Source organism: Botryllus schlosseri, chromosome 10 (genome assembly GCF_051294905.1).
Source record: "Botryllus schlosseri isolate E-star chromosome 10, Bs_hap1, whole genome shotgun sequence".
In the NCBI taxonomy this organism is placed as follows: Eukaryota; Metazoa; Chordata; class Ascidiacea; order Stolidobranchia; family Styelidae; genus Botryllus; species Botryllus schlosseri.
The window spans coordinates 15,603,235-15,617,987 of NC_137245.1; the positions used below are offsets into that span (position 1 = coordinate 15,603,235).

The 14,753-nt window shown below is 41.0% G+C and overlaps 3 protein-coding genes across 3 annotated transcripts in view; 2 read left to right on the forward strand and 1 right to left on the reverse strand.

The window, feature by feature from the left end:
• LOC145448050 (protein unc-93 homolog A-like) overlaps window positions 1-14,753 on the reverse strand; it is a 245,794-nt gene that overhangs the window by 132,046 nt on the left and 98,995 nt on the right. The window lies entirely within an intron of this gene.
• Window positions 430-1,426, forward strand: LOC145448599 (uncharacterized). The gene is made up of 2 exons (XM_080327015.1): window positions 430-907; window positions 1,313-1,426. The coding sequence occupies exons 1-2, from the start codon at window positions 572-574 to the stop codon at window positions 1,316-1,318; spliced, it is 342 nt and encodes a 113-aa protein (XP_080183141.1). The 5' UTR covers window positions 430-571; the 3' UTR covers window positions 1,319-1,426.
• Window positions 8,250-9,425, forward strand: LOC145449231 (uncharacterized). Its single transcript, XM_080327699.1, has one exon. The coding sequence runs from the start codon at window positions 8,408-8,410 to the stop codon at window positions 9,320-9,322; it is 915 nt and encodes a 304-aa protein (XP_080183825.1). The 5' UTR covers window positions 8,250-8,407; the 3' UTR covers window positions 9,323-9,425.

Genomic DNA, 14,753 nt, shown 5'->3' on the forward strand with positions numbered 1-14,753 from the left:
AGGTGCTTATGTGCGAGAGCAGGAAATCCTCAAAACTAGCAGGATGTAAAGTTACGGCGATGGCTAGAGTTCAAGAAAAGTGAGGATGGTTTCCACGGCCTAAAACCCGCTTCTTCCGTAATTGGCTACTAGGCCACCTTCGTACGGTAAGCTGATGAAAATCGCGCGGGCGTTTTACAACATAATAATTAGGATAGTCGTGTCTCATTTTAAATGATTTAATTGACGCTTGCATAGGTGCAAAATACCAGGATTCTAATAGGATAGTATCCGGATGGATATGTGTGTATTGTTCAGCATTTCTAATTTTCAGCTCCATCCACGTCAGCATCTGCCTCAATTTATTAGCAATTTTATCAATTGAAGATAGCACAATGAAAATATAGATAGGAGTCAAAAAGGCTTTGAGAACTCTATCTAAGAAAAGCTCTCACGTTGACCTCCAAATATAGTAACAGCCTAACAGGTATCAAGAACGGTTTTAAAGAGAAGTATGCAGATGCATACTTGCACATTCAGTGGGAAATAGCTAATTAATAATTATAGGATGGCCTGCGAGTGATAACGAGGCATGTTAGAGCACGGGGTTCAGGCAAAGCCAGTGTGTCAAAAATCGATCCGGCCGCATTTATCCAGTGGACGCTGCTGTCTTTTCAGAACCGAAATAAATCCTACCTTAAACATAAAAATATTCTATCTGGACATGGAGTCAAAGTGTCACGCTCCAGATCCTGCCCAATATTTTGCCCCTTCGAAGAACGACAAGCCCATCATACCGGTCACGGTTTACGATTCTACAACTGTTTCGGCACGAGACGGAATAGTAGCTGGTTTGATACCGGGCCTCGTTGGCGCTGCAGCTCTCGGCACCATGGTCGAGCCTCTCGACATCACGAGTAAGAAAAAGGTAATTTCCTACCTCAGTTACGAAATCGCTTCACCTTGCGATATAGGACTTTTGTGTTGGTAGATACATGCTCTCATCAGTAACCATCTGGCCCCTTGTTTACGGGCACTAGGATTACAATGTACCGAATCGTCTTGTGGCGAATCATCACCATTGAGCTTGAGCAGTTCATAGCAATATTCCACTAGTTCGTATCACTAGGTACGCGGTGCATAACGTTACATAGATTCATAGATGGGCATTCGTGACGCAAGAATAGTGAGGCGCATTGCTGCCTAATGTTTATCTGGAATTACGTGGGTTGTCACGGCCTGGTGGAAACGGGGAAGGTGTAGTCTTTGACCCGAGTAACATGAATGCGATCATTTGAACGCCGTACATCATTACGGACTATTTTCTTTTCAGAAATGATATTGCCGATTCCGAAGACCTCATCTCCAACTACTATGCATTTCCTTACATTTTTTCACAATTTGATAGCTTTTCACATTATTCTACCATTAAATGAACATCAACTCATGTTCAGTGGCACTAGTTACATACCTCATGATAGCCAGGATGGCTGAGAAATTTAGGAATGCTTCATAGGCAAGCATAACCATCGTTCGGCAGGATATCTTCAGATACGAACCTGAACCAGGCTTTGTCAAAACCACAAATCCGTTGCGAAGAAAATATCACGCCCGACACAGAGCCCTACACCGCACCACTGCTGAGTTCACAAAATATATCTATCTCTTTTTCAACATCCAACAAAACGTAACAAGCTAACTGCCATTAGGCTAGGTACTAAAAGCAAGGGCGTAGCCAGAAAAAATATTTGGTGGGGGGGCGAAAAATTCGATGACGTAAAAGAACCCCCCCTTGAAGATAAGAAACGAATAGGTGAGAAAACGATGGTCTTGGGCCCTTATTGGATGATTACCACAACATCCGGGGCGATCGTTACACATATATTCCACTCACAGATCTAAAGTGATGTTATAATAATATGATTGTGGAAAACTCGGGCGCCAACACTTTCGCGCGAGGCGCGCAGATTTTTCAAGGTTAATGAATGAAATTGGTTCATTAATTGTTACTTGCATATTGCAAATACGTTTTCATTATCAGATTTACCGGTAAGGCTGATAGAAATGGCGTCATCGAATATTCGGGGGCACTCAATTACGCAACTGGAACTGTATTTTCATGCTCATACGGGGCCGTAAGAGCACTTCGTCACCCCCGCCCAAAACGTTGGTCTTGGGCCCCCATATGACGATAAGCCGAACTTCTGGGGGGCTTGGCCCCCCTCAGGCTATCCGCTGTTTACCGCAACTTGTCATCTAGATTGGGGGTCGTTCACTGAGGCAGCTTATCCCGCCTAGTCGCGCGAAGCGCGAAAAATTTTCTATAATTCTTGATTGAATCGGTCAATATGATCGGGAATTGCATATATATTGCTATCAATTTTTATCCTCTCTCTGCTCACGTAATCAGATTTACAGGTAGAACTGAGTGAGGTGTCTTGGAAACTGTAGGGCCCGTTGGTATGACTCCGTAACATGATGTTATTTCGTGACCTCCTGTCTGCTATATCAGAAAATATAGAATCGCCCAAACGTAGGCTACTAAACTAAAAGACGCACTCGATTTCAAATTGGTATTTCTTCACTGCATATAATTTTTCCCTGCGCGATGGTATTTGTCTTGTGAGGCTCAGATTGCCAAGACAAAAACATTCAGCGGCAGTCTTTTAGGCGCATGTGAACAATTAAACCTATATGTATTATGTAGGCTATATATAACGAAGTTTTCGGTCAGCATAAGGGCAGTACTTTTCGGCCAAGGTTTTCTCGCTGCCGATCGTTCTGGTACACTTCTTGGAGTCGCATGTTACATGGCCTATTGTCTAGCTAAATCGTGACGCTGTTATGGCCAACGCCGACATGCCCATTTCTATAAATGTTGCGTATTTTTTCTTGGGGGAAAAGTACCCAAAAATCAAGATATTTAGCAACATGAAATCGCGTATAGCGCGAAAATTTTTTGAAAAAGTTGCATAAATTTTCAAAACAATTCTCTATAATATATGTTAATTTACGAAAAAAATTTCTCCTTGGGCTCAAGCTTTCCCCCCCAATTGGGGGATTTGGGGTGCGGCAGTTGCGGTCCTGCATACGGCATGACCATTTATGAGTTGCTAGAAGGTATGCGCCGGGCGGGACAGTTTTCATTTACTGCTGTAGTTACTTCATGACTTGCGGAGAAAGCTGTCACCACTCAAAAGATCGCCCACACTCAAGGTCGTAGCCAGAAAAACAGTTTTTTGTGGGGGAGGGGGACACCTCATGGGATCGTACATCCTTCCATAGGCAATTTCATCACTACCCATTATACATGCGATTCTTAGACGCACACACACACCCTATAGAACCTTCCAGTTCCAAGTATAGCTTGTATTAGGAGATCGATTGACGGACGAGCTCAAATCGTTGACATTAGGTGATGAAAAATCAGTGTGAATTACGAGCCTATAGTCGCGCGGAGCGCAAAATTGTTTTGAATAAATGAATGAATTTGATCAATAATATCGGTGCACGTATGAGCAAGTGGTGTCCATTCTGAATCATTACTTAGTTGAAGTAGGGTTGTTTAGTAACCTCTGGTAAAGATTGACGCTACTTTAAAGATTGGAATCGCAGATAGCCTACATATCAGACCAAATCTTAAAAAATCCTTGGATCAAACTCGTGCGATTTCAAATTGGCACTATTTAACAACGAGAGGTGGCGATATTTTCCTGTGCGAGTCGTATTTATGTTTTCGTCTGTCCTGGAACGGAAATTGCCGGAACTAATAGTCCACCCATACTGAACTGAAACCCCTAGACTCAATCAACCCAACGACCTCGGGCTATTCAAGTGTATCTACTGGTACTGTTGTATTGTCATAATTGAAAATGCAGCTAAACTGAATTATGATTATTTTCGGAATTTTTTTTCGGTAAACCGATAAGATCAAGACATCTATGGACTCTAAATCGCGCGAAGCGCGAAGAAAATTTTTAGGTTGCGTTCATCTGCCCCACAATACTGTAATAATTATTGATTTTACGAAAATTTTTCAAAAGTTTGGGGGGGGGGGCGATCGCCCCTTTCGCCCTCCCTGGCTACGCCAATGCCTACATCTAATTAAATTCTACACCGATTACTATTATTATGAAGGCTGAACCAAATCTCTATCCATAAACTGGTAAAGTCTGTGCGATTCGTGAAAACCAGACGAACACAAACTATCAAATTCACTGATGCCACTCGAGGAGTAGTGATGGTTCACGTAGGCAGCGTTGATACTCAAGTTCCATTTTCTTATTTTCTAGAGTAGTATAGCACAAGGTACAAGTGGCCCATCATTCACAACCCGGCATTCAACGATACACCCTATATGAAAAAGAAATGGTTCTCACCGATTCCCTTTAGAGTAGCGGAGCTTGATTTTTTCGCATATTTTGGTAGACTTCCACTAAGATTCATTTAGTTCAGAAGGGTGTTCAACTCCTGTGTAAGGCATCGAAGCTTTAAACGGCACGCAACTCACAAGCAATACGCTTATAGGTGTTGTCAGTCAATTCGGTGTATAGGCTACTTGGTGAATGCAACAAGTTGAATTCGGCTCCTTAGTGAAATTGGCATTAGAAATGTAGCAGAGTACTGCATTTATGAAAGTGATGCATAAATATTGTATTACTAGATTATGGCAAGAAAATTAGGGATGGTGTGAACCCCTGAAAGTTTCAGGTTTGTGTGAACGCGAATCTTTTTGAAAGGTTCTGTGCGAACGCGAACGTGAACCTTATGACGTCACGTGACGTCTGATTCCAACCCTACGTTTCAGTAAAATGATATAATAATGTAGGCGATACCTAGCGACGACTCAAGTCATATTATGCCTCAATGCTGAAGTATATGCTGACTTCGCCAAATGTATCAACAGGGGCAATCAAATGCGATATTAATTCCATAAAATCAATACCTTCCGTCGTTTTGCCAACAATTTCGACGGGGACTTGCAAGGGAATAAAAGCTTACGCCGTCTGGGTCTAGGCCAGACCGGACAATGTATTCGCCGTCTGAAATTGCTACATAGATATTGAGCAAAGTGTACAACTGGTTTCTATGTACTAGCTGCCGATATTACCCCGTAAACAAGTTATACCGTAGCCAACACCCCAATCGCACGGATTTGATTTTGATGATACAATAGACATACCAAATCAAGATATTTTTTAATCAGACAACGATGTATTATTTATATTAATTTCATTGATTGATTGAAGAAGCATAATTCGTTGACTACCTACATGCAGCACCGTAACTGCCGCACCCCAAAACCCCCAAATGGGGGGGCAAGCTCAAAGGGGGCCCAAAATTATTTCGTGAATTAGCATAAATAATAAAGTATTTTTTGAAAATTTATGCCAAATTTTCAAAATGTTTTCGCGCTGCGCGCGAATTCAAGAAGCCATTTATCTTTATTATTGGGTATTAGGCCATTACCGTGCTACGACCCACCAAGACCTACAATCAAGTTTTAGGCAATATAAGATGCGACTCCAAGAAGTGTGCCAGAACGATCGGCAGCGAGAAAACCTTGGCCGAAAAGGTCTATGCCCTTATGCTGACCGAAGACTGCGTTCTATATATAAAATACACATAGGTTTAATTGTACATAGGCGCCTAAATGACTGACGCCGAATGTTCCTGTCTTTGCAATCTGAACCTCACAAGACAAATACCATCCCGCTGGGGAAAAAATTATGCCAGTGAAGAAATACCAATTTGAAATCGTGTGCGTCTCTTAGTTTAGAAGCCTACGTTTGGGCGATTCTATATGTTTTGATATAGCAGACTGGAAGTCACGAAATAACATCATGTAACGAAGTCATATCAACGGGTCCGCCCGCCAGAAGATGTTTAATTATTATTTGCGGGCCATCCCGTTTTCAAGACACTTCACTCAGCTCTACCGGTAAATCTAATTACGTGAGTAGAGAAGAAAATAAATTGATAGCATAATATATATGCAATCGTCGATCTGATTGACCGATTTTATCATACATTATCGAAAATTTTCGCGCTTCGCGCTGGCTCGCAATACAGTACCGATGATTTCGTGACAAACGCGAACAACGTGATGGGGGGTCGTTTTATCACCCTATGGGAGCCCAAGACCCACGTTTTTTGGGGCCTGACGGGGTGCTGTTTCGTTCCTGCCAACGGGTATACGCTTGAAGATGTTTAATTATTAATGGAGTGGTCCTACCTTTTCAAACACACCTCACTCAGCTTTACCGGCAAATCTGATTACGTGAGCAGAGAGAAGATAAAAGTTGATAACAAGGCAATTCCCGATCATACGGACCGATTCAATCATGAATTGTAGAAATTTTTCCGCGCTTCGCGCGCTTAGGCGACAAAATCTGATTCACTAAACAAACTCCCAATGAATATGATAAATAGCGGTAAACAGTGTATCGCCGGAGGGGGGTCTGGGGGGCGAAGCCCCCAGAAGTTGGGTCTATAACCCTATGGGGGCCCAAGACCTAAGTTTGGGGGGGGGCTGAGGAAGTGCTGTTACGGCCCTGCCTACATGTAGTGTATTTCGTTCTTGATGTTGTATGATTGCGAGTCAAGCTCACAGCAGATAGTCACCAAATATTCACAAAAGTAAAGCTGAATAATTCGAGTAAACTTGTAACAACACGTGTAAAATCGTCGATATTGGCAAGGTGCTCGTTTGGTGTTAAATTTTTTATGCTGGCACCGCCATTCACAGAGTGGTCTGAAGTTGAAATGCAAAAAAGATCAGTCTAAGATGTTATAATGACGTGAAAATTGTAATACATGAAAGGTTCACAGTGCAGAACCTACCAAGGTTCGTTGTGAACGTGAACACCTAGATTTCAGATGTTCACACACAGAACGTGAACGTGAACCGCACGTTCACACCATCCCTGATAAATACTTTACTGAATATGAACGTGAATTGTGATGGCACTTGGTGAATTCGGCTCGTTTAATTCGGCACTTGGTATGCATGTATGTATATTAATGCAGGGGTCTCCAACTAAAAACAAATTTCCCAGTTTTTGATGAAGCCGGGGCAGCAGCATCATTAAAGGTGTCAATGTCTTTCCAAGCACGTCTTTTATTTTACGGGATGAAATTATCCAATTGAAAGTGACCCGACCTAACAGACTCACATACCACACACATCGTGAAAATGTGATTCACTATTGTAGCAATTTACGCCTGGCACGAAAAATCACATCTAAAAGATATTTGGTAGACTAAGCATTATTCGTAAAATTTGTCAAAACTATGAGATATAGACAGCGAGAGCAAAAATGCATCATGTCATCATAAAGAATACCGTATTATGATTTTTACTTCTAGCGGACATTTTACGTGCCGCACGTTTAGAATCGTCTTCATTTGTTACCGAGTCAGTCAGAGTTCGAGTATATAATTGTAAGAAAGGTCGCGACCCTGTCAAATTCACGGATTTCAATCACTAATCCTCTACGGGTTATGTTTTATCACCAGGAATAGACAATGTGTGGTGTTATCAGACCTTCCGCCGCATGAAAGCGTTTGGAAGTGATATGATACTGAAGTTTGATAATTAGTTTCAGATTTTTGGAGCAATTTTAAGGTGAATTTTACCATTGCAAGCCTGAAAAAAGATAAGTGACACTTAAATATTGCAAAGTACTTGAAAATTAAAAATTTTGACCAGAGCCGCGTGTTTGAGACCCCTGTATTATTGTATTCAGATTATGGGTCGTGGTTAGGTTAGATTAGGTTGGGTTAGTGTTAGAGGTTGGATTTTACATGAAAGACAACAGTCGTGGAGGGAGTACCATAATATATATTGTACCAACGCACAACGGAATGATCAAAAGGAACTTGCTCGTGCAATCGAACTGGAACATATTATAGAAGGATTGCGAACTCCAGGTAAAGGTTTCGTGCTTCCCAACGCGCGACAGTATTAATTACTCATCTCCACCAAAAAGCATCTGGATTCTTTCGATCAAATTCAACGAATTATAACTTACAGAGACACATATCGGTATTCCCAACCCACATCTTTCGGCATTGCGTGTACTATGTGTACTGTATTTTGACTGTTTTAAATAACAGAAAACTGTCTTACAGTAGTTTAAGTACAACAACATATCCAATATGGCTACCGACGTGAACCAGGTTATCGAAACGAATAGCCTAACTGAGATATGACAGATTACTCATCTCCAGTAACAGGCACAGGATTTTTTTTCTTTTTTTCGATCAGCGTCAACGCGGTATAAATTAAAGAGAGACATCTGTATTTAGCCTACCTATCTACCACGGGGGATTGAGTACGTTTGAAACGGTAACTATACCGTCAAGAGAATGCGGCACTGGTTGGCAGGCAATTAGGTGCATTTATACAGGTAGTCTATTTTAAAGTATGGAGTCTGACGGAACTAATATTGCTTCTACGAGCCAAATAGTCGTTTACCTGACAGTGTGTACAATTACGTCTTACGTGTTCGTAACGCAATGCTTCTACTGCTGGCGAAACTTGCGCCAAGGATCTGCATCGAATGACTCCAGAGAACTGCTGGAGAGCATTTTGATCGCCGCTACATCGACGGTGATATTTATTAACAATATTATGCCGATTCGGGGTAATTGGCAGCTACCTTCTGGTTACGTGACTTACGTGGTAATTAACACTTACGGCATTTCATACATTTTGACATATTGCGCGTTGTGGCTCCGTCAACGATGGATCTACACAAGTCCCGCACTCAGGCACTTGACAAATAAAGTTTCAAGAGCTGTCAGCAAATATATTGTTGCCTTTATAGTGATTTTTGGGGTTTGTATGCTGATTTGTATTTGCGTACTTGATTATGTTGGAGTTTGTACGGATAAATGTCATGACGATCTGAGCCTAGCGACGCTGATATTTGCACCTTTCTGTTTCCAAATCCCTCTCCTGTCTCTGCTGATTGTTTTCCCGTTGAAGACGCACCAGAAGACTAGTAGCGTGGCGGATGCAAAGTATCTCGCGCTGATGAGGCGCCTGTTAATTTTCACTGCAATATGTATCACGAGCGACATCGCCGCTGCGGTATTGTACAACCGAAAATGGTCTCATCCGACAACAAAATACTTGGGTCCGCAGATCAATTGCTGCGTTAATGTGATATCAGTGATATTGACTTCGGCAAACTGGAAAGGTCGACTGATTCCATGTCACAACTTACACATTTACACGAAAGATACGAAGGGCGAATTGGCTGTCATCACCAGTACGGTGGACGTGACTATAACCTCACCAAAGACTGAAGACGACGCGAGTGATTTGCGTATATGAACGGATAATAATGTCAAATTTTACAATTGTACTTGCATGTATAGATTGTATAGTTGCGTAATGTAGTTATCATGGCCTGGATGAACATGATGCGGTTGCTTGATTCCTGATCGCATTTAGGAGCTTGTACTTTAAACCAGTGTTGGGATGACTCGAGTCATGACTTGACTCGAGTCAGACTCGAGTCAACTTTTTCGCATGACTTGACTTGACTCGAGTCACTTTGCAAAAATGACTTGACTTGACTTGACTCGGCGCTTCAGAAATGTCGATTGACTCGTGACTCGGAGCAAAATTTACGAGTCAATTTCAAGTCATCAATAAGTAAATGATGTCGACTAAATCACTGTATCATTAGTGTATTCGGATAAGTCGCGACTCGCGATACGCCAGTGACACTCGTGAGAGCAACCAGTCTTTCACTTATTGTACGTTCCACTTCCACTGGTCCTCCATTGTTACATCACAAATAAATTGGTCGCAAACGAAATGATCACAGCTACGTTGCTGTGGTAGTAGTAGATTAATCTAATAGTTATGTTTCTTAGATGGCGCAGTGTTTACATTGCGCAGTGCATCATTTAAATCGAATGAATATAGTTTATGCCTTTACATTCTCACGGTTGTGTAGATGGCTAGTATATTCTATCATATCTATCCGTTTAAACGTTTCGAGGCTTCGCATTTGGTCCTCTATTTTTTGCTGAAAATAACAGACTTTAACATGTATAACTATACAGTTACTCACGTATTGTATCAGCAGTTCTACGTGTGCGTGTGCGATAAAACGCCTTTGTGCATGTATATTTAACTTTATATTCGTCATTTGATTCAAGATAAAGGCTAATTGATCTGACTTTCACACAGCTTTCAATATTGTTATGACTTTGAATCAGCACTCATACTTCGAAAATTCAATTTGACTTGAATTGTGACTTGACTCGTGACTTGACTTGACTTGACTCGACTTGACTCGAGTCACCTCCAAAAATCGAGTAACTTGACTTGACTCGAGTCACCTTCGAAAATCGATTGACTTGACTTGACTCGAGTCAAAATCTGCAATGACTCGAGATGACTCGTGACTCGAAGGTAGTGACTTGATCCCAACACTGCTTTAAACTAGGGGTGTGGAACCTTTTTGAAAAACGAGCTAGATTTATAAGCAGGGTTGCCAACGACATGGACCCAAAAATAAGGACAGTCGAAAAATTAGATTAGCATTAAAAGCGTTTATGTACATATATGTTGTATTTATACGAGTCGTGGCATATCACATTCCAGAAACAACCTGCTCCAGCAATTCCTTGTTAGCATAAAATGCTTCATGGACCTCATGACAGCTCAGGTCTAGGTTTACCTTTACTCAGGGCCGAAACAGCACTTCGTCAGCCCCCTAAAAACACTTTGGTCTTGCCCCCCAATGGGGTGATAAACCAAACCTCTTCACCTCGTTGTGATTAGAAGCGTCAACCAAGATGAAAAAAGGCTGTACATAAAGTTTAGACAAAATCATTTTTTGATCGTGGAGCAAGAACTCCAGTAACAATGCTTGTGGTCTAAGTTCTGGCCGAAGCAAACTTCTTTGCGGTGTTGTAATGAGGGAACTTTGCTTTGAACAATTTCTATGTGCAATCGTTGGTGCGGAATGATTGCTGGTGTTTGCAGTACTTGATCACCTCTTGTCGTTACACTAACACTGTTGCCCTAACTCGCCCAGACATTGCTTCATTGATCATTTGCTACCATCGTTTTATTTTCTTCTATTTTATTTTTTTCAACTACCGTATCATTTTTTACAGCCAGACTGTTCAGAGTCAAGTGTAGGCTACCTGTTTGATGCAGATGTGATCAGACTAGATGACCTTCACGGTCTTATCGATCATTCCTATCTAATACCGAATACTGTGCATGCATATTTTCTGTACCGCCACCACTGCCGTGAGTTATGTATTTTGGTTGGATGAAAATGAAGACTCTCTCTCTCTCTCTCTCTCAGAATGGAATGCCCCGATACCCTCAGCTGCAGCAGCTTTGCAGTCTCTGGTCGTTGGTGTTGATCGACTTGTGAAAAAATTATTCATCGACTGGCTCGAATTAATCAATATGACACACTTCTTGTGTTTTGGGGTATCAATATGAGTTGAAATACCGTATTTCCTATAATCTCCAGCTCCAGGTTAGTGTCGCAATTGCAGATATTGCAATGTGTGAAGCATTCGCCCTTCAAGCTTTGTTTGATACCTTTAAATTCTCTCTTATAATCGTCACGAAAAACGTTTTTATGTCTGCTCATTTTAACTACCAGATTTAGCATCATTAGTAGCTAACACTATATGTACAATATAATTTAGATAAATTTATCAATGACTTATAGCTTTACTTTTTAACCCAGGTGTCGACGCCTTTTTTCAGTACGCAATAAATGCTGCCTTCCCTACAGCTTATTCTGCTTCAAACTAACAAGCAGAAACCTGTCACTGCTTTTAATTGCTAAGATGACGTCCGCTGCGTTAGGTTGGTACAGCCGAAACTGCTACACCACTCACTGCCCTAGCTAAGCTATTGCACCACTTCTAAGTCAAATCATGAGGTGCGTACGCCACGGGAGTTCGTTTCATTCATGATGTCATAAAATCTAGACGCAAAAGCATAATTTTAGAGTATTATGCAACACATATACCAGAGGGAAATGATCGAAGTTCTGTAGTTGTTGAAAATAAGACAAAATAAGGTAGGCTTACCATATTTCGGAAATGAAAAAAGAGGACACTTTTTCAGAAATTTCAGACAAGCAAAACTGGAGAAGAATTCTCAAAAACAGGTAGATTTCACCCGTTTCATGATCGGATGACTAAAAAAAAAAAAAAAAAAAAAGGTCTTTTTTTCGCTCAGAGCTGAAATCACCCCTTTTCCCTCCGAAATACCCGCCGGAGCTTCACTTCAGCGCTAATTTGCGGCATATCACTCGCGATTTCCTCTAAATATGACCTAAATTTTCAAAAAAGAGGACAAAATCTCAAAAAAGAGGACAAAAGGGCGTCCTCCGAGGACACTTTCAAAAAAGTCAAAAAAGAGGACAAATCCTCTTAAAAGAGGACGTATGGTAAGCCTAAAATAAGGACGCAAGTCAAAAATAAGGACGTTTCTTAGAAATAAGGACAGTTGAGTTTTGTAAGACGTGGCCCTTCAAAATAAGTACAAATCTTAGAAATAAGGACGGTATGGCAACCCTGTTTATAAGGCGTCTCGGAATAGCATAGGCTTTCTACGTTAATAGTAAAGTTGCGAAGCTCGCAATCTCAATAGAAATTGATAACGGGGATGGCGAGACTTAGCAATAAATTTTGGTTTCGTACGGTACACTAGCCTACTCCAAATACACATAACAATCGTGAATACCTCAAGGCAAATCACGGCCTCCTTCATATGCAAAGTCAGCATACATGCCTATTGCATATTTAGCGATTAATAGTTTATGTGTATAATCATAGTTTTCCATATGGCAGTGGTCGGGAAATTATGGCTCGCGAGCCATATGTGGCTCTTTTGGGTATAACATATGGCTCTTTGACAAATTTATCAATATTGCAGTAAGTTGTTAGCAAAATTTTCTGGACGGCCAGAATAATTATTCTCGTGGCAGCCTAAACATGTCTTTGAGATGTCCAGCCAGTGGGGTATCCGGGGTTATGTGCTCGTTACCCCGCCCACCAATCAAGGATAATCCGAGAAATATCAACGAAAAGCTCCAATAACTCCGCTTCTACCAGTTGGAATTGAGTCAAATTTGTTTTGCATTGTCTATGAAGACAGCTCAACAATTTCATGGGGTTAACAGAAAAATTTGATTTTTTTTTTCAATTTTCCTCTTTAAATTAAAAAATTTAATTGGATCTTCGGGGCCCTATACTTGTTAGAATTGAACCAAATTTGGTGTGCAGCGTTTTTTCGGGTAACCTGACAATTTGATAACTGAACGACTGGAATCAAGAAAAATAAGTTATTTTTGAACAGCCCTGATCATAGCAACATAATTCACCAATGCACGTGCCGATGCGATAGTCGATATATACTATATAGATCGCACATCTTAGCGTTTGCTGCAAAGAATTCGCCAGCATGTCCCATACAAATTAGAAACACAAAGCAACAAAGCTTCTCTAACTCAACCAACGCATTCTGTCAACGTACTACGCGATTATGATCAAGTCACTGCCTGCAATTAATATATTGGACAACATCTTCAGAAACGAATCTGAATCAGGTTTTGCCAAAACAAAAAATCCGTTGCCTTACACCACGCCACCATAGAGTTCACAAAATATATATTTTCCAACATCCAGCAAAACGTAACAAGCAGATTACCAATACTGTCGCAAACGAATACGGTGTCAGGTACGAAAAACCAAAGTGCACAACTTCACATCGAGAATAAAAACTACTAACCTATAGGAATACTGTGGCATACTAAAACATCGAAATAATGTGCTTTCTCATGAGCTGAACTAGGATGGACTGAATAAAGCGTAAAACGTGGCGCGAAAAAAGCCAGAAGAATCTTTCGGTGGCTGAAGGGAATGATTTCTATAAGGACTCCAAAAGGCGTTTTTAACTATAGTTAACTAACCGACGGATAGATACGTAACACCCGTCGTCACGCTTGTTTGCCCGGAGGAAATTACTGCTCAGAAATCTGAACGCAGCATAATTGCTAATCCCATAGCTGATTACCTGAGCGCTCAAATCAAATAAAGTTGATCTTATTTGAAAGCTACTGTCGTACTGATTTCGAAAATATACATTAAAATGTGATCAGGGCAGCGGAACCCACTCAAAATACACCTCAAAATCTACAAATTTGCATTGTTGTAAACAATCGCAACCATGCCAGGGCCATTGTTATGGTCATTGTGCTGCGTCGCTGCCATTGTTAGGAACAATGTCGATTTTCAGACTTTGAAGGCTATTTCGAGCTAGTTCCATTCCCTTAATGGACTTTTAATGTATATTTTAAGAATCAACGCGACAGTAGCTTTCAAATAAGATCAACTGTATTTAATTTGAGCGCTCAGGTCGTCATGTATGGGATTAGCAATTACGCTGCGTTCATACTGCTGAGCAGTAATTTCCTCCGGGTAAGAGAGCGTGACGACCGTTGTTGCGTATCTATCCGTAGGTTAGTTATCTATATTTTGACCGACCAATCTTCGACTCTGTGACATCACTGTGCTGGAGATGTCAAAATGGTAAGTCGAGGTCATTTGACTGCTGAAAATCTGACTGCTGATTATTTGGTTTCATAGAGTGAGAATACATGCCACTTCACTTAGGGCTAATACTTTTGGACATTGAACGCTCAGATATAACTCCAAAACACTATAAAAAACAAGTCGTCTGCAATGAGCACGTAGGTAAAAATATCGGATTC